At 39.6% G+C, this 26,065-nt stretch overlaps 1 protein-coding gene across 7 annotated transcripts in view; it reads left to right on the top strand.

Annotated features, from left to right (window-relative positions):
• Nucleotides 1-26,065, top strand: part of CREM (cAMP responsive element modulator) — a 36,205-nt gene continuing 10,140 nt past the window's right edge. Inside the window, exons 1-7 of one of the 7 annotated variants that reach the window (XM_069006471.1) lie at nt 1-153; nt 4,987-5,099; nt 5,699-5,816; nt 13,007-13,153; nt 18,099-18,190; nt 18,333-18,478; nt 24,711-24,854. In XM_069006471.1, coding sequence (XP_068862572.1) covers nt 5,059-5,099; nt 5,699-5,816; nt 13,007-13,153; nt 18,099-18,190; nt 18,333-18,478; nt 24,711-24,854 — 688 coding nt within the window. In that variant the 5' untranslated portion in view covers nt 1-153; nt 4,987-5,058. Of the gene's footprint in view, nt 154-4,986; nt 5,100-5,698; nt 5,817-13,006; nt 13,154-18,098; nt 18,191-18,332; nt 18,479-24,710; nt 24,855-26,065 lie in introns of those variants that run through there. The other 6 variants (XM_069006474.1, XM_069006470.1, XM_069006476.1 and 3 more) reach the window with 6 other exon arrangements.

The raw sequence follows: 26,065 nt of genomic DNA, 5'->3' as shown, positions 1-26,065 counted from the left end.
GCCGCTGGCGCTGGGAGGCCCCACAGACGCCATTTCCTCGGCGCCCCCGCGGCGGCGCGGCTGCATCAGCGCTGACGTGAGGCCGACGTGCGGCTCCGCCCGGCCCGGTCCCCCCCACCCCCTGTGACGGGGGCAGCACGTACAGGGCGGCGGGTGAGTGCGGGAGGGGGCGGGGACACGTGTGCGCGCAGCCCGACCCCCCGCGGGCCGGGAGCGGGGCAGCGCGGAGGGCAGCGGGCGGCGCGGCGGGCAGGGACGGGCAGGGCACGGCACGGCACAGTAGGGTAGGCGGAGGGCGCTGTGCCGCGTTCGGCTCAGCCCCGCCTCGAGAGCGCGCAGGAGGCGGCGGAGGCGCGTCCCCGTGTCCCCGTCGGCAGCCGGGAGCGCGCTGTGCTCAGGGACGGCCGCGCAGAGCCCGCACGTCGCTGTGGGGCGGCCCCGAGGCGGCTCCGCATCCCGAGAATTCAGGAGGGGGTGCGCGGAGCTCCCGCCCGGGAGACGCGGCGCTCGCCGAGCTCTGGGAGGCGGTGGCTCCAGCCCTTGCTCTGGACACCGGCTCGGCTCGCCCGGCGTTGCGGCGAGGAGCGCGGTCAGCGCCTGCCCGCTGCGGGCAGAGTGCCCCGGACCGCCCTTCCTGGGGTCTCTGCGGGGCTGCCCCGGCCGAGGGGGAGCGAGGCGCCCGGTGGCATTTGCCCCGTAGTCCGTTGCTCTCAGTTATACCCGTGCCCATAGGGCTTTCGGAGCTGAGTCAGAACAGGTGGAGAAGGATCACAGCGGACTTCCTGAGTCCGAAGTCTTGCTTAGAAGTTTGAGCGTTTTGTCTGCATCCCCCACTGCTGTGATAGTATAACTTTTGGTGTGTTAAGTAATTCCACGGGGACTGATGATTGATCCTCTGGCCTATCCAGGGGCTGGTTGGGCTCTTCTAGAGGGGACCGTGTGTCCTCTCGCAGCCGGCTCTTTACTGCCTTGTCGGGATGGTTGAGGTGGCCAGGTAGCATTGCCTGTGCTCACGGTAATGTCAGGTTGGGATTTAAAGATTTTGGGTTTTAGGGTTTAGCTAAGAAGAAAATAATGGGGAAGAAAGGGAAACATTATGAGTCTAGGAGGCAAGGAGGCACAAGAAGCTTAGTGATGAAACTTCTGGTGATACTGTAAACTAAAAGTTTGCACTTTCAAAATCGGGTCTGTTGTGCTGTTGCACAATTTTACCTGGCTGAATTCTGTGACCACCTTATCAGCTGGTGTCTTTCACACTACCGGGGTGGTAAAACAATTATTACAGAGTTCATACTTGAAAACACAATGCTCTTCTGAAACGAGTGCATTCTGAGAGTTTCCACACTCACTGTGGGGTCATCAATAAATGCAAACCAGGTGTTCGTAAATTCACATTCTTGCTTTCTAGTAACTCCCCTGTGAATAAAAGCCTTCAAAGAGATTTGGGGCAAGGGCCGAAACATATTTTTTAGCCCCTTATGATTGATTTCTTTTGTATTTAGCCACCTTTGTAAGCAGTTCCTGATGTATAAAGGATGGTTGAAATAAAAAAGTTGTTTTTTAAAATGTCTCTGGGTATTTAATTAGATAGTCACACACTTCCAATTATGCAAAATACTGTAGCAATTTGCTTTTGCAGTATAATTTCACCAATAGATGTTAAATATTATATTAATATGCAGTGATGTAAAACAAACAGCAGTATTGGGGGGAGTGAAAGGATTTCTTGTGCTCTTTATTCCAAAAGAGCATGTCTTGATAGGGATGCCATCCTTCATCGCTTACCTATGGACTAAAATATAAAAATTTCACACTGTTAGCTCTAAATTGCCTCGAATTTTCTAGGAAAAATTTTCTGTTTTCCTCTAGCTGATTCTGTCTGTCAGATTTGTCCTGTCAGGGATGGTTCACCTGATCACAGTTGATGAAGCTTTTGATGTGCACTCTATGCATCATCTTAATCAGTGTTTATCTGCTACTGACCTGCTGTCCATTAGTTTTAGTGACTGTAGTAAACATGTGCTTATATATATTTAAATGTTGCTAGTTTGGTAACAGTTAAACTTCCTGCCAGATCCTGAAGATCTCTTTGCTATGTTGTAGGAAGCAGGTATCTTTGCTTAAATTACGGAAAACCATTTTTTGTCCCCTTTTTATGGGAGTGCAGAGGTATAATTTGTTTATTAATTTAAAAATCCAGACTAATATTTAAAATTATTGTTCAGTTTTTGTAAGCAATTAAGATAAAAAAATAAGAAAAAAAGTATTAATACTGAGTATATGACTAAAACTTGTATATAGTTAGTCATACAAAGAAGAAAAACATTATATAATTCTAAACAGGACCCAAGACCATCTACTTTAAACTATTTGCTTAGTGTTCCTTTAAAATGGAAGGAAGGTAATGTAAACTTTGAAGTGTGATGTGTAGTGCTACTGATAGACTTTAATGAAGGATTTTAAGTGCTTGGTGGAAAATTATGTTCCTTTGACACTTAAAAGCAATGAATATGTTAGAATTTGCTTGCAGTGCAGACTGAGTGTGGTAGATGTGGAAACTCTTTTCTGGATTAGATTAGTAACTGTTTCCTGCCACAGTCTGTATTACTGTTGTGTTCAAAAAAGCATAATTATGATATTGCTCAGTATTTTTTTCTCTGTATTTATTAAAAAGTTTGATGTATTCATGTTGACATGATATGTAGTACAGGAAATAAAAACCCTGCACAACAATTCAGGTTTTAGGAATCTGAGAGTTTATGAGACTGCTCCAAGACAGTGACCAGCTAGTCTGAAATCCAGGAGTTCCTTGGCATGCCTGGCTGTGCACCAGCCTACGTGAATTGGCACAGCTCAGTGTGACTGTGCCACCGCTGGCCCTGGGGGCTCAAATGACTGCAGCTGACCTGCTCCTGCCACTTCAGTGATCCCATGGTTGTGTCTGTCGAAAATTCCTAACCTTGTAACATGTCTGAATTGTGATACTAATGTGCTACATTTTGTCTTAAGTCATCTTTCTCATTGAAGTTTTATGCCAAGCTAGCTTGTGTATCTTTTAAAATTACTCATATAGTTCGTTATTTTTGTTTTGTTTCTTTAGACTATGGTTGGATCTTTGTATTTGGATGTTGCTTTAAGTCAAGTCACTGTCTGGTCACAGAGGTTGTCAAAAAGAAGTGTGTTTGAGTATTTTGCTATGTTTCAGAGTAGTGATTGCATTTTATGGCAGTCAAATTTTCAGAATTTACTCCACCTTGCTAAAGTTTTAAATTAAGCAATCATTTTTAGTAAGAGTCAGAATATACACAATTGTAGATGGAAAATCTATATAAATTCTAGAGTTTTCTTTGTATACCATAAATCTTAATCATGTTTGTCACTTCACTGACATGTATAGTACTTGCTGTTGTTTTTCTAATTAAAGATAAATCTAAAAATACACCCCTTTCTCCATACTGCATTTTGCAAAACATGGGGAATAACTGTGGTAGATTTTCTGCTGCACTGATGCTCTTTGTAGCTTTTTGCTAACTTAGTGAAGTGCTGCAGACGAAAAGACTTGCGGAGAAAAATCCTGATAAAGTAGCAGAAATAAATACATTTTTATAGTGTTCTGCAATCAGTGAGAAATTAAGCTAAGAATTAGGAACTAAATTTTTTCCAAGATGAAAAATGGCTCTTTCTGGGTAAAATTTCTATGAAGTGCATTCAGTGGGAATAAAAGTACTCGGGTTTTTTTGTTGTTTGGTTTTTGTTTTTTATTTTCAACAGTAGGTTGTCTGTGACAGATGGCTCTGCATACAAAAATACTTCAGGGCCTTCATAAAGTGAATTAATTTTGACTATCTTCCATCTTCAGAAAGAGATTACAATGAATATGTTGCCAGTACCTATGTATTATTTAGTCTTCCTTGGTGTGTGAGCTGTTCTGAAGCTTATTCTTACATGAACCAGATACACCTTTCATATTTGAGACTCTAGTTTATAAAGGAGGAACTTTTTTTTTCCTACTTTATTACTGTTATTATATTGCACATTTATATAAAACCAGAATAGTTTAATTAGATAAGATCTTATAAAAAATTATGGTGAAAAGCTTGGTGAAAGCATTTTCCCCAGAGCTGTTAGACTTTGGTGAATTTCAGTAGATGTTTAATTAGATTGTATCTAAAGAAAAAGGTAATTAGTGGTAACTAACATGACAAAAAAGTAGAAAGATTTTAGGTGAAAAATAGCTCCTTATGGTTTTAATCTGAATTGATACTGGCATAGAATACATAACTTCTCTGAGGAGAAATACTCATGTTACGCCATAAAATGTTGAATTGTGTGCATCTAGGCTACCATTAGCTATAGTACTGTTAAGTCTGGTCAGTAGAATACCACTACAGGCATATGAGCTAGAAAATACACTTCTCTGCATCATTTGATTGGATATCTTTTCATATTTTCATGCCTTTATTCTGGGCAAAAATTTGATATTTAAAAAACCAATAAAATTTATTCTCTTCAAAGATTGTGGAATGTTCTGTAAAATAGTGCCACAAAAGGAGTTTGGTTTACATTTAATTTGATTTAATGTAGTTAACTTATAATATGTGGGACTAAATTCCAGAGTCTCAGAGTCAGGCGGGTAGCAGTCCTTCCCTGCCTCTTCCATCTCTCAGTGCAAGTCCTGAGAAGAAATCGAAGTAACTATCAGCCAGTTGAAATTAATTGAGCTTTGAGTTCAGTTGGGCTTGGCATTCCCTAGGTACAGAAACTGAACCTGGGGAACTGAGATTTGCTGGCTCTTAAATCTCTCAACTAATATCATGTCTTCCTTTTGCGGCCTCGATTGGTTGTGTAAGTAGGGTGTAGGTGGGAGTGTGCCTGCAGGGCATCCTGCCTGCCTCTGCCTGACCCTATCCTGTCCCTGTTCTGTTTGTAAACTGACCTGTTGTCATGGCAATGTTTGACATCACCTGTTCAATGTTGCACCTTCAGTGCAGGGTTTGGTAGGAGAGAAAGGGAGCTGAAGAGATCCAGGCTCTTGTTTTAAAACTCACACCTTCCGTTATGACTAAGTGTGCCAAGAAATACCGAAAAGGAGCTGTCAGGTAATTGCATTTTTATATAGCAGATAAATAGCAGATTTGGAAGCTTTCTGTATGAAGTTTAAACTCTTAGTTTAAATTGAGGGTCAGCAAGTTGCTTATTTTTCAATGAAATTCTGCCATACTTTTAAACCTGTAAAGTGAGAAGAATTGTTGTGACTCTTGAGCCATGAGTAGTTTACAGACAATTCAAGCATAGATCCCAGCTGGGATTAGGCATCTTGGAAGGTTCAAGGGGGCTGTAGCAGCCTTTGGCTGCTGGGCAGCTTGGGGGACCTGCTGCAGGCAGTGCTGCTCCGGAGCACTGCGCTCCCAGCCCCACTACCAGCACTGCATGGGACCCTGGGATGCTGCTTGTCCCTCCCTGAGAAACATCTCTGGAACTGCCTCTCCTTGCAGCTTTCCAAAATACTTGTTCTAGAGCTCCTGGCTATATGAGTAAATATTTTAATACAGGGGAATGAAGAAAGGACTTGAGTTTGACAGAAACATACTTATTTTCTGTCTGCTCCAAATTAAAAATAGTTTGGAATTACTCTCTATAGCTGCCTGATATACCTCCCTGTACTGCATTATTTAAATGTGTATGTACTTACTTTTAGACTGATGACCATGGAAATGGTTGAACAGGATGACAGTGCAGTGGATTCTCTGACAGAGAGAAGTGCTGGTCACCTTCAGAATCAGCCAGGCCAAAGTCAGATTTCCCCAGGATCTGAGGTAAGTTGGAATGTGTAAAGATGAGAAGAATCAATAAAGTGATATTTAGAGCTACTATGATTTTTAAACTATCAATTTGTATGGAATTCTCATGTTTTATAAGTCTTGGTATTAAATAGGAAAAATATAGCAAAGGTATACTGGAATACTGCAGTAGTTAGCAAAGGACTAATAAAACATCAGGTCTGTTAAAAGGTAACGCTTTTAGGAGTCCTTTCAGAGAAGAGTGATCAGTAGGCACATGGGTTTTTTTCCTTTTACTTTCACAAGATGATTGTTACAGAGATGGGATACAGTTTTAAGGAATTGAGGTGGCTACAAGATCAAACATATCTAAACCATCTGTGTATCTTGAAGTGTGTTGTATAACAAAAAAGAAAATGTGAATAAAAATAACCATGGTTTTCTCCTAGTTCCAGTTTTTGTACAGAATGTATTTAATCTAATTGCAAGTACATTTGTAATGTATGCTTGTTTTGTTTCATCCCTGTGTATCCAATGACAGTGTCTGGACTTCTGAAAGCATACTTTACATGTTCTGTATGGTTGCTCTACCTGGATTATTCTTTGGTAGTTAATGGATAAAAGATGATATAGTAACAATTCTCAGACATTAAAAATATGTACTGAAACATTCGGCACTTGAGAGAAATAGTGTTCCTGACTACTAAGATTTATAGGTTCAGAAAAGTGTATGGACCACTTAAAAGGATCTTCATAACCCCTTTGTTAAATAAAGGAACTGGTTTTAAAAAATGTCTGACAGAATTTTTTCATCATTGGAAGTTAGAAGTTATTAGCTAAGATTTGATGCCATGTATTTGGTATGTTAAATACTTGATTTACATTATAGATATATTTTTGAAACTGAAAGCAGCTGTTCTTTTTGTCAGATTGTCAGACACAAAGTAGATTGCAAAATATTTATCAACCTTTTTTTGTTGGTTTTGATACATGCAGCATTGGGAATATTGTTTGTTCAGTTTTTTTCTTTAAGAATTTTATTTGGTTTGCTCTGTTGATGTCATCCCCTCATTTCTTCTTTAGTAGTTCTAATTTTCTGGTTTAGCTTCATAGGATGATTGATGTGTAAAATCTATTGGCTTGTGCAATAGTGTCTGAATAAGATACCTGTGAATTTTTTCACTTGGGGTGTTTGACGTTCATCCAGAGACAAAGCTGTCACTAATGCTGTAGGAGAGCTTTTGCACTCCTGCAGTGTGCAGTGTATAACACTTTTTATGTTTGTCTGCATTTAATGCTTGAGTACTGTGTGTGAAGATTCAGCTGTACTGAGTATGGGTTTCATCCCTGTCAGCTAAAATGAATAACTCTGAAGCATTGATGAATATCGTTCAATTAGCACTAAACCAAAACATGTGCCTCAGTTTGAAGGCTGAGGGGGAACAGTCCGGAGTTGGCATCTGGAGTCCCTTTTTTTTTGTCAGATGGCTCAGAGAGCCAACCTGGACCTGTCAGAGCTGCTTGGTGCAGGTGGCTGGAGCCGACATCCCTCTCCTGGGCTGCCCGGACAAGCGGGGTTGGTGCTGTTGTCCCACTCCGAGGGCTCCGGGCCTGCGCCGTCTCCTCAGCTGCTGGCGTCCAGCGCCTGCAGCCCCACACACGGCCTTGGTGCCCTCAGGCTGCTCTGCCACAGCATTTGTTGTGGTAGAACGGCCTGGACAGAACACTTGTCACTGACAGGCCTTGTTGAGACGCTCCTTTAGCTTAAGATGAGTAGGATTTTCTTAGCCTGTGTTCCTACCTGGCTGGCTTGGAAGGTGAGGCGCTTTGTCATGGAGAGTTGGGCCTGGATGTTGAAGTGTTAAAGCCCGCCGGAGGCCCCTGTGAGGGACATCTGACTGGTTTTGTGGTGGTCCAGGTGGGAAATATGTGTGTTTCTGAGGAATTTGTGTCTGTGCCACTGGTCCACTGCCTGTGTATTTTGACTATTGGAGAGGGGCAGAGATCCCTTCTCCCTCTTTGGCCTGTGGAGGAGTGCAGTTAAGAGAAGACAACAACTAAAAGGGACTGAAATGTATCTTGTGCCAACTTCCAGTCATCCCTCCTGCAAATTTTGTTGCAAGTATGCAGAAATAGGAGAAAAGAATGACTCGATTCTTACTGAGAGCTAAAATGCCTGGTCACTGAAACAGAGGGCTCCTTTTCAGGTATCTCAAGAGGGGTGTCTATGTGTTTTTTCTAGCAAAATAGTTGCTCAACCTTGGTTTTGTTCAGTCAGAAGTAAAACATTTTAATGCACCAGCTTTTAATTTGTGGTTTTCTGTGTATTATCAAAGAATTAATTGTAGAAGGGTTGAGTTTGGAAGGACCCTTTTGAGGTTATCAGGTCTGACCTGCCTGTCCAAGTAGTGTCAGCCAGAACTGTGTCTGCCTGGGTTGTAAATATCTCCAAGGATGGAGTCTCTAGAACCTCTGTGGGCATCTGTGCCAGCAGGTGACTGCCCTTCCTGTAAAACAGGTGGAGTTTTTATGTCCAGATGGAATGTAATGGTTTTTAATGTGCTTGATATTTAGTTGAATTTTGTCTTTGGCCAGGGAGTGAATAGGAAAATACTCAGGGATACAACTACATAGGAGAAGGGAGCTTTTTTTTTTCTTCTTTTTGGGGGAACAGCAGACTTATTTTTCCCTCCTCTGTAGTCCAGGCTTTTTAAAGAAATTCCTGCCATTTAGTTTTAAAAGGGTGGACCAGGTACTCCATAAGATGATAATCTCTAGAGGGGAGAGATTGTTTTGTGCTGAAGCATTTTTAATGTCTCCCTGTTGGGAGAGAGAGGAGACATTAAGAATGTGTGGGCTGGAGCACTTTGGTGTGATGGGATAACCTCCAATGCTAAAAAGGACCTATTATATATTATTTGTAGCAAAAAACCAGTGTTTGCATTTTTTCCTTAGCTTGTGTCATAGATACTGTTATATTCTCCTGCAATTTTCTGGTGCTGAAAGCAAAATTACTTTTTCTACTAAAGCAAAAATGAGTAAATTTGAAAACTAGCAAAGATGAGATGCACTTTTTGTCCATTAAAGGGTTGTTTTTAAAATAAAATGTCCTACTATAGAATCAGTTTATAGTTGCATTTCTTGCATCCCTCACTTTTAGCCGGTTGATGAATTGACATGGTAATGTTTTTGTGATCCAGCCACCAGAATAACTACGTAAGAAAGTAAAATTATTGGTGGCTGTCTTTAGAAGCTGTTGAAAATGTACAGAGCACCTGTACAAATGCTTGATGCCTTTGAGGGAAGAACAGAGGTGTGAGATGGAAAATTTCTCAACCTGTTTTGAGATGAGCTCCATGGGTTGTCTCACATGCACAGATCCTCTGTTGCTACATATAGAGCTGTACTTAAAAGGAAGTTAATTTGTATTGGAATATTCTGATAGTGTTGATGGTAGTCAAACTTGCATCTTGAAACACTTATGTCTGCAATGGTATTCAAAGAGAAATTAGATGTTCCTTTTTCAGGATTTCTAGAAGCCATACTGTATTCTGTGTTGCTCTGTGCTCAGCTACACTAAATATAACAATGCAAGGTCAATGTACTTTAGCCTTTCTCAGATTTGACAAAAACACTTTCAGTTATGTTTTCTTTTTTCTTTAATCCTACATCTTGATGGGTTCCTCTTTAATTCACTTTTTGTTAACTTTATCATGTTGTCTGTCAGTAGAGCTGTCTGCTGACCTTGTCTGAGATACCATCTCTTGACCTCTTGGTGCTGGCCCTGAATTAGACATATGTCCGGATTTACAATGTAAGAACTGCTGTCAGAGAGCATAGGGAGATTTTCAGAGCCTGGAGTGCATAGCCATTGCAAGCTGGGACTGTTCAAGTTTAGCACTTCAGAGGGGTTGTCCTTGTGGGCTCTTGACATGAAACTGTGTTAAATCTTGCTCCCTACAGATTGAGACCTATAGCAATTTGCTAGGCTGTTGTAAGTAGGAATTTGCTAGGCCTGTTGTAACCAGCCTGCCAAACGCAAATGCTGGCCATTTAGCGAAGTTGATGTTAGAGGATTATAAATGCACAGCTATGTCACCATTTTGTGCTTCCTCGGAGCGTATGCTGGCACCAAACATCTGGAATCAACCTAACCTTATTTTCCTTAAAAGTAGGTGCTTCTATTTTGGTAGTAGCTTTGGAATTGATCAAAACATCTGTCTCCAGCTTTTCCTCATAGATGCTACTTGGTGCCCAAGTGTGGCAGGTCCTTTGTTCCTTTTTTAGGTGAATCTGGCATGCATTTGTCTTGACTTTTCCAGAATTACTTTTCACTTTACTTCTAGAGTCCTTGTAGTATTTAGGTTCTACAGCAGGGACAGAAATCAGATGGGCCTGTGTACTACATTCTTCATTTGGCGATGTTGAAGGTATGAGGGATTGAATGTGGAGGTAACCTCTCTAATACTTAGCAGAGAAAGGATATCTGACATTCATAGGGTCTCCAGGATAATTGTTCAGATGGACCATGTATCTTGAAGTTAGATAAATGATGGGCAGCCTCTTTCTCTGCAAGTGTGTGCCTTGGTATGAGGGTAGTACCTGATCACTCTTGCTGGCTACTTTTCTCTCCCCACATAGAAGAGGGAGCACTTACATTTCCAAATACCTGAAATATGGGACCGTACTGCTATTATAGAGTGCATGGTTGATGTTTGTTGAAGCTATTGGATGTGACTGTTGCATGCCTAGGAGCATAGAAACCATGGAATGTGTTAAGCTTCCCCTCACCCTCTGTGTTCCTGAGTTGCTTCTGTGGATTGTTTTCAGTTGCTGTGCCAGACAGCCCTTGAAGTAATGATGTTAAAGGTAGCATTGCTCATCACTGATGTCAGAAAGAAATTTTTTTGCCAAGTCTGTTTCAGTCAGGATTTACGCATGATAGCATCAAAATGTTCTAGTATTTCTGTTAACACAGGAATATTCAGCTTGAAAACTGCAAAGGGAAATCTGAATCAAAATTCTAATAACAATTTCTAATGTGTATAAAAGCGATGCAGAATATGGACCTTGAAAACTTCATAATACTACCATCTCCTCTTCCCTTCGCACTTATCCCCCCTTCATTTAATCTCTTATCTGAATTAATGGGAAGAAAACAATTTCTCTTGTTACATTGTAAACTTTAGTCCAAAAGAGTATTAGCTGAATGAGGTTTTCTTTTTTTTTTTTTTTTTCTGTGTGGTTATACTGAATAAGGAGCTTTAAAATGATTGTAGTTTCTTAATCTCAAGTACTGGATTATTTCCAGATTCTGTGTGACTGACCCATTGTGTACCAAATAGAAACTCTTAAACTGTTCACCTATTGCTGTTTTATGGCTGATGTATTCAGAAAGTTCTTTCTGACCCATCAAGTATTGTATCAAATTGCAGTTCTCACAAAGAGAGCAGCAAATGGAAGGGTTTGGTGAAATTGCCTTTATAATGTTTTGAAAAGTTAGCATGCTTTGTAAACATTTAGACTGCTCTGTGATCTCTCCTTGAAGCTTGGGTTCAGGATGTAAGCTTTACCACAAAATAGATCATACTCTTCAGATCTTTGAGACTTTCTAGAGCTAGAGCTTAATCTCAAATATCTATTTCTAATAAATGTCTCGTAATATTAATATTTGTTGAACTGGTTGGGGAAAAGGTTTGTTTGTCCTATTTCCCTGTTGCCATTTCATGCCATTTAAGGAATGATGATGTAAGGAAACCATTTCAGGGTTAAAAATGCACTCAATTGTTCTATTTTCTGAAAAGCGACTCAGTGTCCTATAACATTGAACAATTGCATAGTCAATGTTGACAAGATCCTGTCTTTGTTTCCTAGAAACATTGTTTCTTCAAGGTAATTTGAACCAACATCAGGTCTTTTTGATAGTAGTGCATCTTAATAGCAGTTAAAATTTTTCACTTGCTTCAAGAAGGGATTATTTCCTAGACAAGCAATATCTTATGGATCAGGAATCAAAACTGCTGTCATTTTTGGGATTAGAAAAACACTTCAGTGTAAATACAGGAAAAATACAAAAGTTTCATTAACTGTTTTTTTTTAATATTCAGCATTCTTCGTGGCTTTCTTCTCACAGTCATCTCATTTTAGTCATACCAGATACCTTTGGAACTGAGAACAAAGCTAGGAAGGGAATAATACTAGAATTTTATATATGAGTCTGAGTTTATTGTTGAATGTGCAGAATATAGAAATAAGTCTTTTCAATTGAAAAGACGTTTAATTGAAAAACACAGTATTTCTTTTTATGATATGGTATATGTTTGTCTTTGTCTTCTTTTCTGAGTTTAGAGATGTTTCATCACACAACTTGAGATCAATCATAGTGTTTTCCCTTTGCATCAGTATTTGTTTCTGTTAATAGATTTAACAGTAACAGCAGAAATACTGAACTGTTTCTTAGCCCATAGGTATTAAACTGTTTCTTAACCCATTTGTCCTCAGCACTGAGGGTTGAGAGCCACAGGCTGGGGAAAGCTGTTCTTACAGCTGTGCTAGCCTGAAAGAAGATTCAGCTGTTCTTTATTTTTGTTGTTGTTTTGAAGCACTGATATACTCCAAGTCTCTTTTTCTTGATATATATAATTATGTATATAACAAGAGTCCATTAAACTAAATCAATTTACAAATCCTTGTATGGCTTTATGGGTGATTTTTTGCTATCTGAAGAATTCTCATGTCTCTTGAGACATCCATCTGAAAAGCGTATCTTCTTACCTAACAAGCAAAGCCAAACTAAAGTGGGTCTGGATTTCTTTTTCCTGGGAACATTCTGCAACATGTTGTTGCAGCAACATTCCACTCCAGTGAATATGCATGTGTTTTGTTACTTTTCTTGGGGTTCTTCCTAACCTTTCTAGCAGCAGCAGATTTGGTGTGTGATGGCCAAGGGTTGGGGTTTTTTTTTCATTGAAAAGAAAATACAAAGGCTCTGGAGGGGAAGAAAAAAAGAATTGCAGTTTGCTAGGGTACAGCTTTCCATACCATTTGGAAAGGTACATGCCAAACTTTTACTAATAAAACTAGTTTATTTTTGTACATGATAATTATATACATCTAAGCTATTTTAGATGTGGCAACAAAATCAGTTTGTTGTAGTATCACTTCTAAAAGCATTTGCTGAAGTCTTAAGGCATCTTACTTAAACATGATGATTGTAATTTTTGCAGGTTTCTGTAGCTGCTTCCAGTGCTGGAAGAGGATCTCCAGCTGTAACTCTAGTGCAGTTGCCTTCTGGTCAAACTGTTCATGTCCAGGGTGTCATTCAAGCCACACAGCCCTCAGTCATTCAGTCACCACATATGCAAGCTGTTCAGGTTAGCTTTTTTATTGTTACATTTTCATGAATATTTGGTACCTCATAACTCTTTTCCCAACCCATCTTCAGTTTCTTTTCATTCCAACCAGTGCTGCAAGATTTGCTCAGATGGCACAGGAAACAGCAGGGGGAAAGGTGGCAAACATCCAACCAGCAGCAGCTCTACAAGCATTGTGTAGCAATTCCTTAATGCTTCCTGTTTATCTTATAAGAAATTGTGTTGGAACTTGTGTCTGAACTTACACAACAGCAAATTTGTGTCATAACATGGCCTTACTTCAGTGTATCCTGCAGTTTTTCCATTTTGTTAAATTCTATGAACATAATGTTTCTAATGATACTCTGAACTCATAAATTTTCAAGTATCTCCTATTTTATTATTGGAGAGGGTCTGGATGTAGTAGAAGTAAGCATATTATATCAAGTGGTGCCTTGTTTTTAGGCGCTGTCAGACCCTGTTAGAGCATCTGGTATTGCTTTTTGTGGATGTAGATATGTAGATAACAAAAATATGGGCAGCCTCAAACCAAACCTTTATGTGGCAAATGTTCACATTTGAATTTGCTGGAACTAGAAAACAGAGATCAGTGCAAAATGTGTAAAACTTTTCAGAGTTTTTAAAAAGTGAGAAAGGCAAGAGAGAATCAATTTGCAGTGTTTTGAAAATTGTTTGGCCTCCCACTGGTGTTTTTTTTTGTGGCTAGGAAGGCCTCTGCTCTAGTTTTATTAAAAACTGCTTGGGAAATGTCAACTGAATTGCTTTTTGCAGATAGAACTGAAATTTCTGGTAAAAGATGTGATACACCTGTTATGAGGGAGGGATTTTACCTGTGGCCAACGCAAGGTTTTCCTTAATGTTGCAACATGTTAAGGAAAAGCCTTGCATTGTCAGTCTTCTTGAGAAGCCATCTTTAATGTTAGAGGCTTCTTAGTAACTTTCAAGTATAATATATAAAAATACATCTATAAGTATGATCTATATTAGAGAAAAAGAATAAAACCTTTATCAGATAATGAGTATTTTATTGTTGAGCAGTAGGTGTAGATGATGGGACCTCAAGGTTTGGAAATCCTAGGTCATTATTGAAAGAGGTCCAGTAGATGTCAATACTTGATCAAACTTGAAGTCTGAGCAGAGTGTTCAAGGTAAATACTTTTTTTAATTGGAATTCTTTCTAACTGTAGTTTTCCTGAGTAACCTTTATTCAGTAAACACATCAGTAATTCCCAGTTTCTGTCACTGCTTTTCTTTAAGTCAGTGTAGTCAGGACGTACATGTAAAGATAGAGGACTTTTTTCAAAGCTCAGAAGGAGAAGTTTCTCAGGAATCTCTTGCCAGCTGCTGCTGTGTCATCTTAGGGGAGTGAAAGTCAACTGTTTGTTGTATTGAGTGAACTCTGGCTGTCCTCTCTTTCCCAAAGGAATAGAACAGGAAAGTTTTGTCCCAATTAATACCGACTAGTTACTTGCAGGATTTTGCTTTGGTTTCATCTGGATAAGAAGGGCTTGAAGATGCTGTAAAAGGCTTCATTACAGAGGGTGTTCAGCCCTTCTGTGATCCTCTTCAGTACTTTACGCTGCCACCTGGCATTTCCACTAGATCATTTGTCTTTAACTTGCTACCTTCTCTCTGCCAGACAGTAGGGAACTTGGGAAATTATATCAGTTGAAAAAAGAAGAAAAGAAGTTTGCTGAAGGTTGATGTTGAAGCTTGCATGACCTTTCCCTCAAACATCTGCCATTTTCAACCGGAAAGTGTTCAAAAGTTTTTCTCATAATGCTGTTGCTTTTTAGATGGAGAAATATCTGTATAGCATTCCTTGTTGTTTTGTTAAACGTTGTTTTATTTGTAGGAAGGTTTAAAGTTCAGATTGTTATTTGACTTATTGCTTGCTCACCCCTATAGCGTATCAGGTCTTGGAAAGTCTAACGTGAGTTTGAAGTTAAATTTGTTCAAATGCAGATGAAGTTGAAATAGGTAAAGTTGAAATCTGAACAATGTCCAGGAAAAAATTACAATGGTTTCTGGTTTTTAGTATTATGGACATGGTTGTTTGCTACTAGAGTGATCTGAAGTGTTCATTTCTCGATTTGTCGTGATGAAAATTAAAGCTTTTGAAATTTCTTGCAGAAAATCTCCTCTTCCACATTGTTGTGGTTTGACACTGGCCAAATGCCAGGCACCCATGAAAGCTACTCACTCACCCTCCCCTGCTACAGCTGGGCAGAGGAGAGAAAATTTAATGAAGGCTTCATGAGTTGAGATTAGGACCAGGAGAAAACACTCAGAGGGCAAAACAGGCTCAACTTAAAGATATAAAGTGAATTTACTACTAAAAAAAATCAGAGCAGGATAATGAGAAGTAAATTAAGCCCTTAAAAACACCTTTTTTCCCCCAACCCTTCCCTCCTTCCCACCCACAGCGCAGGGAGACAAATTGTGGGGGTTTTGGTCAGTTTGTCACCCAAGGTTTTTCTCTGCTGCTCAGGGAAAGGAGTCCTTCCCCTGTGAGACTGCGGGGTCCCTCCCATGGGAGAGGGATGGAGTTCAGTTGTCCATGAACTTCTCCAGCATGGGGCCACTCTCACGAGCAGCAGTCCTCACAAAACTGCTGTAACGTGAATTCCCCCCATGGGCAAACAGTCCTCCAAAAACTTCTGCGACATGGGTCGCTCTTCCACAGGGTGCAGTTCTCCAAGGACAGGCTGTTCCAACTTGGGAGCAAGGCCTCTCTCTCCATGGGTCTCCCACAGGACTGCAACCTCCTCCAGGCATCCACTCACTCTGGCATGGGCACCTTCCCCACAGGCTGTGGGTGGATGTCTGCATCCCCCGTGGACCCATGGGCTGCAGGGGCACAGCTGCTTCAGCATGGTCTGCACCACGGCCTGCAGAGACGAGTCTTGGCTCTGGCACCTGGAGCACTTCCTCCCCCTCCTTCCTTACTGACCTTGGTGTTGCAATTTTGTTTCCCTCACGTGTTCTCACCTCCTCCTCTCTTCTGGCTAGAGTTGAAACTGTGCCCCCGGCCTTTGTTTTGATTTCTTCTTAAATATGTTAACACAGAGGTGTTAACCACCATTTCCAATTGGCCCAGCCTTGGCCAGTGGCATGTCCATCCTCAGAGCCATCAAGGTTTGGCTCTGCTGGACATAGTGGAAGCTTCTAGCAGCTTCTCATAGAAGTCACCTCTCTGGCCCCTCTGCTACCAAAAACCAGGCCATGCAAAACCAATACCCATTAAAATGCTTAAATCTTCTTGTGATTTCCTTACCTTCTTCCTAAAGTATGACTGTTCTCAGCTTCTTCAGACATCTTCACAAACTGGGGGAGCTGTTGGTAGCTGTTAGGGGAATGTGAAGGTTTTAAGGCAACTGAGGTCTTGTTTTCGAGCTATTTATGTTGGAACAAATAGGTTATTTATTACCCTCCATGCCCCAGCAGAATGAAAATTCTGTTTTGAGTTAGGATGCCTAACAGTCTCTTTCTTGGCTCTGCAATACTATCTTACTTCTGAAGGATTATGCCGGAGTCTTGAAGGTCGATCCATGAGCAGATTGCTGAAGGCACATTGGGAGGGAAATGTCTTTCAGGATCTCTCTCTGCTGCTCAGCATTGGTCCATCCTGCAAAAGGAGGAATACAAACTTCTTGAAGCACCTGAATCTCTGCAGTCAGCTCTGATGTCTGGTTTGGAGCTATACATTTGTACACATGCAGAAGTACCTCTCACCACCTAGGTGGCAGATGTAGAGTTCTAAGGATAGGTGCTGCCTATTACCCAGCAAAATGAGGCTACATTAAATATTTTTACACAGAACTGGAATGTAATAAAATTAACAAGTGAAGAGACAATTTCCTTCTGCAATAACGCGCAGTTCCTTCAAAGTGTAGTTCTGCAGATTTGAGTTGAGGTGACCCAGGCCTGTACATTTCCAGAACCTTCCAGACAGTCATTTTCTATTGAGGTCAGGCAGGTTTTGTTTCTGGTACCAAACTCTGAGGACTAGCAGGTGCATTAATTCTAGAGCTCCTCCTTGTCTTCCCTGAGCTTCCACTGCAGCCAGGTCAAACACTTGAAGCCTTCTAGTCACTTGCATCATGTTTGTTCAGTGTCAGTTTTAGCAAAGTGCTTAATCTGAAACTGCAGTCTGGTCTGTCTTCATGTGAAAAGGTTTTCACACTGTTTCAATTTGGAAATCTCAACACAGCAATAGTTCTGAATAGTTAAAAGAATCCAAGAAAATAATGTGTTTTCCTTGTTCAGTAATGACTTTCAGTTCTGTGTAGTAAGATGGTTGCTGATCAAGAGTGTGATTCTGCCCTAGGCCTTAATGTTGTCTTGGATAATTTTAAGAGAAGAAGAATATATGAAAATACTAAAGGTCTGAGAAAATGAGACATTGTGGTCTTGTCAGGCATTTCCAAAACTCATACTGCATTGCTAAGCAATGTCATTGTATTTATGAATGTGTTAGTAAGTGTAATAAATGTGTATATTTCAATAAAGTTATTTTATAAATAGCTTTGGTGTGGTGTGAAGAGGCTTTTATATTGTATACTATTATTTAAGGCACATTAGCACAATATTCTGTATTTTAGATGTTTGATCTCACTTTAAGAGCTAATTAAATTGTATAATATTTTTATATTTAAAGAAATCTGTTTCCAGTACATTTTCTAAGTGTCATTCACAAAAAAGTAACCTGGATTATTTTGACTTTTTTCTTTTTCAAATGTAAGATGTTATCTAAGTGGCTATATCTGGCTAACTTCATAATTAGTGATTTGTGTTGAAAAAAGTAGTCCAAAATCACATTGATTGGTGAGAAATAAGTCAACAAACTTCCCATATGCAAACATGGAAGGAATTTTTTTAAATATTTTGCTCTGCTATTTTTTTTTAAATGAAGTTATGAATTTCAGGAACTTTGCTATTACAGGTAGCATCGATTGCAGATGAAGCTGCACAATCAGAAGTGATAATTGATTCTCAAAAACGTAGGGAAATACTTTCAAGAAGGCCTTCATACCGGTAAGGACTTTTAATTTTGGTTTTGCTGGTTTTAAAGGCAGCTTGTTTATTACAGCAAAGCTGTCTGATAAAAGTCAGTTATTTTATTTTCTTATGAGTATAGATTTTCAAGTACATAAAATTACTTGCATTTTTCTTTCAGAAAAATTTTGAATGAACTCTCATCAGATGCTCCTGCAGTAGCGAAGATTGAAGAAGAAGAGAAGTCAGAAGATGAAGGAACGCCTTCTGGTATTTCTGCAGTGGCCATGCCAACCAGCCTGTATCATACTAACACAGGGCAATACCGTATGTTTGCAAATGTACTATGTGATGATGCAGAACATACATAACACAACTTTGTTTCTAAGAGTTACATAATGCAGTAGGGATGTTGTATTTTGATGAAGAAGAAGAAGAGATTCTGTATTTCTAAGTAATTACTATTAATTTTTTTTCTAACATGGGCATTATAGACTTTTAGTCTCTTTCTTGTAGTATTTGTTGGCTGCTAGATTTAGTCTTTCTAGAGCTTCTGTGCATTAAAATGTGGAGGTGAGGCTCAGCTGAAATGCTGACACTTTCAGGTGAATGTTTAATGATACAAATCATTGCAGTTTCAAATTCTTGTGATTTGCTATGTATTTATGCTATTCATTATATGAAACGGCAAGTAGAGTTTTTTGAAATGTAAAGTATGAAATTACTTGTTAACTTCCAATTTTCTTTCTTAAAAGAACTATGTCTTTTTGTCTCCAGTTTTTAAGTATCCATACTTTCGCTGCAGAATTAACCTAAATCATGGTTTCCAACATTTGATACTTCATCCAAATGCAAGTTAAAAGTTGCATTCACAGTTCTGTTCTATAGATTTGCTTTTGGATATTTTTATTCCTGTATTTATGGTAAAAGTGTTGCATAACTTGCACTCTGGCTTCTTTGGACATAATAAGATATCATCTAAGGGATAACTTTATAATAACTAATTTTTAAATTATGTATTAGATAAAGGTTCACTCCTGCAGTTTGTAGGGTTTTTTCATGTCTTTTCGTAAGTAGACACACTAAAGTGCAGGTATTTTTCCTTTGATATAATGACAGGAAGATTGTGTAAGAAATGTTGTGGAGTTTTTTTCCTGAAATGAGAAAACAGAGGAAGTATATTAAAACACTGCAGTGGCGTATAAAAGAGGATAGAATGGCTCTCTAGTTGTATTCTACTCACCCTTAGAATTCTGCAGTTATTTTTAATTTATGCAACTAAACTAATTATTAATGGTGAGAAGACAGAATTTGCCTGTAGTATCTATCCTTTCCTGTATAGAAAGTAATTTTGCTTGTGCCCCTAGGCTGCTTTTCTTAACCTTTCTGTAAGCTGTAGACGTAAATAAATGTTTGCTTTGTGATGTCCAGTATCTGAAGTGTTCTTTTCTGTGGAAAAGAACACGGTCATCCTAAATTACAGCTATCCAGTACAGAATCTGTCATGTATTCATGTATTCTTGTATTCTTCTAAGAACAAGTAAATATTTTTCTTCAATTTTTGAATTGTATTTTTGATTTTGCTTAGGTTTGATTAATTATGTATTTGCCATTTCAAGGCTTAAAAAGAAGTGCTATAATGTTTGTGTATTACCTAGTGAGCCTGCAAACCTATAGGATTTCTAAGAAATTTTAGAGTTTAGGTTTCTTAATTGTGGCTTCCTCTGGGAAGCCAGAGTTGTACTTTGACTGCAATGTCTTGCAGGAGGTGATTCTTAGGGGAATATATTTTCATTTGAACACACCTATAAACAATAGTGACAGGGCAGTGTTTAAGTCAATAGCAAAAGTCAAAGGTTTTGTTTTCTTGTTCAATCAGACATTTACCTCTGAAAATTAAGCAACAGAGAACATCCCTGACAATGTGAGAACAGAATCCACAAAATTTTAATTAAATCTCATGTGTCTTAATTTAAACTTGGCTATAAGCCAAGCTTGGGAGATTTCTGTTCTTTGCTGCTTTTTCTTTGAGTAAGTTATAGTTGTAGCCTAAAACATGTGCTGTATAATTAAGGTTCTCATCATAATGAGGCATTGCTTCAAGATGGAGTGTCAGCCTTCATAGACTCTCTTGGTTTTGGCTCAAAGACTGTTTTGAGAGCTTTTTCTTCTTGGGAATAGTTTTTCTTGTCCAATTTATTAGTTCATTAATTTGATTTTTTTTTTTAACTTCATTTTTGTAAGCTAAAATATCTTTTGCCTCAGCAAAGTCTGTGTATTTCAATTCTGGTTAGGCCAGGTGGTAGCAAGGATGGTCGTTTCCTTGTAATAAAGGGGGTCTTAATTTGGAACTTACTAAAGAGAGCTTGACTGTTGACCCCTAGTCTTTACATGTATGAAACACAGATCTTGAAGCATTTCTGAGCCATCCTGTTGGTTGCCTGTGATCCTCAGGAGCTGCTGTTAGCCAAAACCAGGAACACTGTGTGGGAATGCAGCAACTCCAGTGTTGATTTTAGACTGGACACGATGCAGAGGGTCCCTCTATGTACCTCCTTCATCTTTATGCCTCCCATCAGTAGCTGTGTACTTCTGCCTGTCGTTACTGTGCCTGAGGACTCCTCTCTCCCTGGACAGCATGGGCTGCACAGGTTCTCTTGTGCAGGCACCCAGCAGTTTATGCATTAAGCTTGTGCAGTGGCCAAGGCAATGGAGAACTGGCCTTGCGGTGTCACTGTGGCCATCTGTACTGTGCCCTGGTTTAAAAGAGGTGTTATGTTACTACATTTGCTGGTTCCTTTTTCTCTACTGTTCTCTCTATTCCTGCAAAGAAAAAGTAGTTTAGTTGAAAAGATAATTTTGACTGTGTGTTTATGTCTGGATGTCTGGGGTGACTTTTTTTTGGAAGAACTTGATAAGTAAATTTTTCTGGAAAACAAATGTATTTTTCCTATTGGTAGCAGTGATGGCTGTTCTCTACTTACTTTTCACCAGCCAAAATGGTATGTTGCCATGGTTTCCAAATATCTTCTGCCTCTGAGCTTCTTGGATTTGGCTTATAGAAGCAGACAGACTGACATGACCAGATGAAATGTCTTTGCCAGCTACCTCCATCAACATATGTGTGATCTTTCTGTCAGGGAAGTAGGTAGTTTTGCACAAGGTGCTGTCTTGTGTAGGAGCCTTGTAGCCTCATCTGACTACACACCCACTCCATTGGCTGTAGTTTTGTCATGTTGGTTATTTAATAATGAAAAAATTAGTTCCTCACCTGTGGTAGTGGTATAATGTGCAAGAGTTGTTCATTCAGTTGGAGTGTGTGAATCAGTCTCCCCACCTGCCTGCCTCCTTGTGCATATCATGATGATCTGAATGAAAAGATGCAGGGAGAATGAAAATTATTAGTTCTTTTGCTATTTGGGTTACTTGATATCTTCAAACAGATTTTTAACAGTTGGAGAATTAAGAAATCCATTGGGAAAGACTAACTTTAGTTCCATTTCCAGTTTTGGAAGGGAAAAAGATCTGGATTTTTTTCTGGATTAGAGCTGTTGATCACACTCAGAGAGTGGTATTGGTACTGTCTTCACTCCTAGCTGGAATAGAATGGATGCCACTTGCATCCATCCACCTGCATGACATTCAGCTACAGAAACTGTCCAGGAAAGTCCTGTACTCATCATAAAAGGCCCAGTTTTCAGAACTCCAGCACAATAAAGTGGGTGCAGTGATAGAGATCAGGACAGTGAATGGGGGGACAGGCAATGTGTTTTTCTGGGAATATGGCAGGAATCAGTCCTGTAAGGGAGGCAGTTACTGAAGTTAATTCACTCTTGTTTATGAAGTACTGGATTGGGATCTGAATGAATAATTGCAGGACAGCTGTGACATAATTGTTTACCCAGGTTCACTCTGGAGCTAAGAGCTTTGTATCAATCTGTGCTGATGTTTTACTGCTTAGGAAGCCAAACTGACTGGTGTTTATGTGGTATGGTTCTGTGATGGTGTAGATGAACCATTCCTGGTGCTAAGTCTGAGAGGCAGAATTTGGCTTTTTGTAACTTCTCTGGGAGGTAGGGTTGACAGATCTTGTTGCTCTTATCCTGGACCTTGTGAAGAGTAGAGAATACAATGCTTTCCTTTTCTTGCTTTTCTCTTTTTCGTCCTGCCCCAAAATGGGACACTTTCTGCTTTGGAGGCCAGACTGAAACATATTTCACTCTACACCCTGCCACACTCTTCCCTTTCTCCTTAATGCCTTATGGAGCCTGTGTGCAGCACCCAGATAGTTCCTGTGTTACATATTCCTTATTCCAAGGGCGGGACTGGAGATCCATGCTGAACCCTGTTTCAATATTGCAGATAAGGCTCTGAACTTAATTCAGCATGAGAGGAATTCCATGTTTTCCCCCAAAGAAGTTTATTCAGCTGTTGGGATTTGGCAATCTCAGTCTCTTTTAAATGTTTCTGTCTGAAGTTGAGCTTTTGAGATATCCTATTGTTGTCAAAACAGAACATTTGAAATCAGCAATCTCTAAAATTCACACAGGTAATTAACAAATCCTATATTGAGATAAGCAGAACTGAACCTTCAAGAATGGTGTCAAATACTGTAATCTGACAGTGAATTCAGAGGAGCTCACAAGCTTGAATCTTTTTTTATGTCTGACTTTTATAACATCTCAGATCACTTTAATTACAATGTTTGTAGTTTAAATATCTTTTGGGGGAGAAAAGAGTTTGTTACTCCTTGGGAATTGGGTTCTCAGCTAAAAGTTCAAGGACTGTGTTAGTTAACATAGGAGATATGGATTTGGCTGGTAAATCACTTGGTGGATAAGGAATTGACTCAAAGAGCTCCAGTCAACAGCTTGATGTTCAGCTGGAGACCAGTGATGAGCATTATCCTTCAGGGTTCTGCTTTGGGACTAGTATTTATTATCTTTGCTGGTTGGAGACGTGGAAGGTTCAGAAAGTTTGCAGGTGACACCGGGCTAAATGATGCAGTTGATACTCAAAGCTCAATAGAGAGAAGAGATCCCATCCAAAGGGACTTTGGCAGAGTAGAGAGGTGGACCCATGCAAACTTCATGATAAGGCCAAGTGCAGAGTCCTGTGTGTGGGTCATGGCAATCCTAAATGTGGATACAGGCTGGGCAGTGAGTGAATTGAGAGGACTTGGATGTGCTGGTGGATGAAACACAGAGTATGAGCTGACAATGTGCACTTAGGCCCAGAAAGCCAACCAGATCTTGGGCTGCATCCAAAACAGTGTGGGCAGCGGAGTGAGGGATGGGATTCTGCCCCTCTGCTCTGGTGAGACCCCACCTGGAGTGCTGCATCCAGCTCTGGGTTTCCAGCACAAGACAGACATGGACCTCCTTGAACAGAACCCGAGGAGGGCCATGGAGATTATCAGGGGCTGGAGGCCTTTTCTATAAAGACAGATTGACATGTTTGGGATTGATTAGCCTGGAGAAAAGAAGGCTCTAGGGAGACCTTGCAGTAGCCTTCCAAGTACTTAAAGGGGGCCTACAGAAGAGATGGGGAGGGACTCTTTACCAGGGAGCATAGTGAACGGCTTTAAACAGAGAGGATAGACTGAGTTTAGATATTAGGATGAAATCTTCACTTTGAAGGTGGTGAGGCACTGGAACAGGTTGCCCAGAGAAGTTGTGGTGCCCCATCCCAGGAAGTGTTCAAGGCCAAGTTGGATGGGGAGGCTCTGAGCTACCTAATCTAGTGGAAGGTGCCTCTGCCCATGGCAGGGGAGTTAGAATGATTAAATGGTCATGAAGGTCCCTTCCAACTCAAGCCATTCTATGATTCTATGACATTTCTGTGTTTAAGAAAGGCAATGCTAAATTCAAAAGGAATATACAATTAATAATGTCTCTAGGGAATTGCATTTTTTATAAATATTTGATTATGGCAAGGAATTCAATATGATTTTTTAATGGGGAAAGTATATTTGTTTTTTCATATTGCTATTACATGGAGGGAAGAACCCTACTTTGTTCTGTTTCTCTTTTTACATAAGCATTGGGCTCTTCACAACTGTGTACAACTTGGTTAAACGTTGTGCTAAACATTTTCTCACACTAAGGAAAGGATTGTGAGTGTCAGACAACTTTCTCTTCCTTTATCTTGATGTCCTGGTTTTTGTTTTCTAAAAGTCGATAAACAGCACTTTTTTTTGTTTTGGTTTTTTTTAATAACTTCTACGTGTTTGAAACAACACTTTTATACAGCTAGGAGCTACTATTTTTTTCCCCATATTTAAACTATTTTAGTAGAGTTGATATTTCTGGAAACACAGAGAGAAAATGTGTTAAACATTTTTGTGCTTTTTATTTGTTATGCATATGGTATATACTACACAACAGGCTTTCTATGTGTGGAAATCAGTATTAATATTACCTAAGTTTTATCATAGGACTGATCTTTAAGCAAGGGAGAGGACCAGGAGTCCTATAAGACAATGTTTATTTCATGTTTCTTAGAGTGTGTTATGTCTTTCTATTGCCTAACTTAATCTTTTTTTTTTTTTCCCATTTAGTTACCATATCTCAAGGTGGTACAATTCAGACTGTGACAAATTCAGGAGCTCCTCAGCCAGGTGCTACCATTGTGCAATATGCAGCACAGTCATCTGATGGCACACAACAGTTTTTTGTTCCTGGAAGCCAAGTTGTTGTTCAAGGTATATTTTATTAGTCTACTCCATTTTAGTTTTTTCATATTAAACAATTTTTCTTAAAAGGTTTTTTATTTTGTGTTGACATTATTGCATTTTTAAGTAAAATGCGCATAGCAAGATGAAAGACGTTCTTAGGAGGGGATTCAGGTTCTCTGCTTAGTAAGGCAGCTACTATGTTTGGTTAAAATGAATGAAATAGCAGTATAACATCACTTTCTGCTTTGGATTCTCTTGTCCAGATTTTGAGAGAGATGTTAAATTGGAATAAAGGTGCTCTTACAGATTGGTGAGATACTGAAGGTGCACTGCATTTAATATATGAAACTAATTTGTTTTTTTCAGCAGTTAATGTTAATAAAACACAAATTCTGAAGATTCTGGGCTACGTTTAGGGCAGAATTTCCTTGCAACTTACGGCTCTTGCAGTTACTAGAAAGCAGATCCTTTACTGAGGCTAGTTTTCTCACAGGGGAACACTTTGATGGTCCTATAAAATGCACACATGAATTGAACTGTGAATAGTGAATTCTTGAGCCTTACTGTAGTTTATGCAGAATTATGTTTCTTTCCACTGTTCCCAACCTTTTGGTAATGCTGAGGGTGTTGGAGAACCAAAGGTGTCTTGGATTCTTACCTATATCAGGGGATTTGGGTTATGTGATGAAAACCTTTGAAAATGGGTATGGAGACACTAAATTAATAGCTATGGAGGATATACAGAATTAAACATATAATTATTTTATTGACACAGAGAAGTAGGGAGGGAGGGCTGTATGAATACTTTAGTAAGCCAAAAGAGCTATCTGAAATAAGCCATGAGAAGAGCTAGGAAGGATTTAGGTATGTATCGATAGAGTGGATGAGAGTCATCAAATAAATGCTGAAATATATTGTCATCCCAAGACTTTCCAGAAGCATTTCAAGGAAATTTTAAGACTATTAGATGAAAAAACCTTAGCCAAATATTAGTTTTATTGTTCAGAGAGTATTGTTACAACTTCTCTAAATGTTATTATGAATACATTCTTAACAAAGCCTTAAGACCCAAATTTGGCTGTCCCCCAAACCAATTTCCCACTCTGGTACTACAAGTTTTTCTGAGTATGAGTCTAATATGTTTTCTGTGTGTGTGCCTATACATCCCTTAAATCAGAGGCTGCCTCCATCTCTCCAGGTTGACTGTCGTATTTTATAGGTCTTGCTTTGATTCTTCA

This window comes from Aphelocoma coerulescens, chromosome 2 (assembly GCF_041296385.1).
Source record: "Aphelocoma coerulescens isolate FSJ_1873_10779 chromosome 2, UR_Acoe_1.0, whole genome shotgun sequence".
NCBI lineage: Eukaryota > Metazoa > Chordata > Aves > Passeriformes > Corvidae > Aphelocoma > Aphelocoma coerulescens.
The sequence above is the reverse complement of the archived record's forward strand: the minus strand, read 5'-3'. Positions and strand labels throughout refer to the sequence as shown.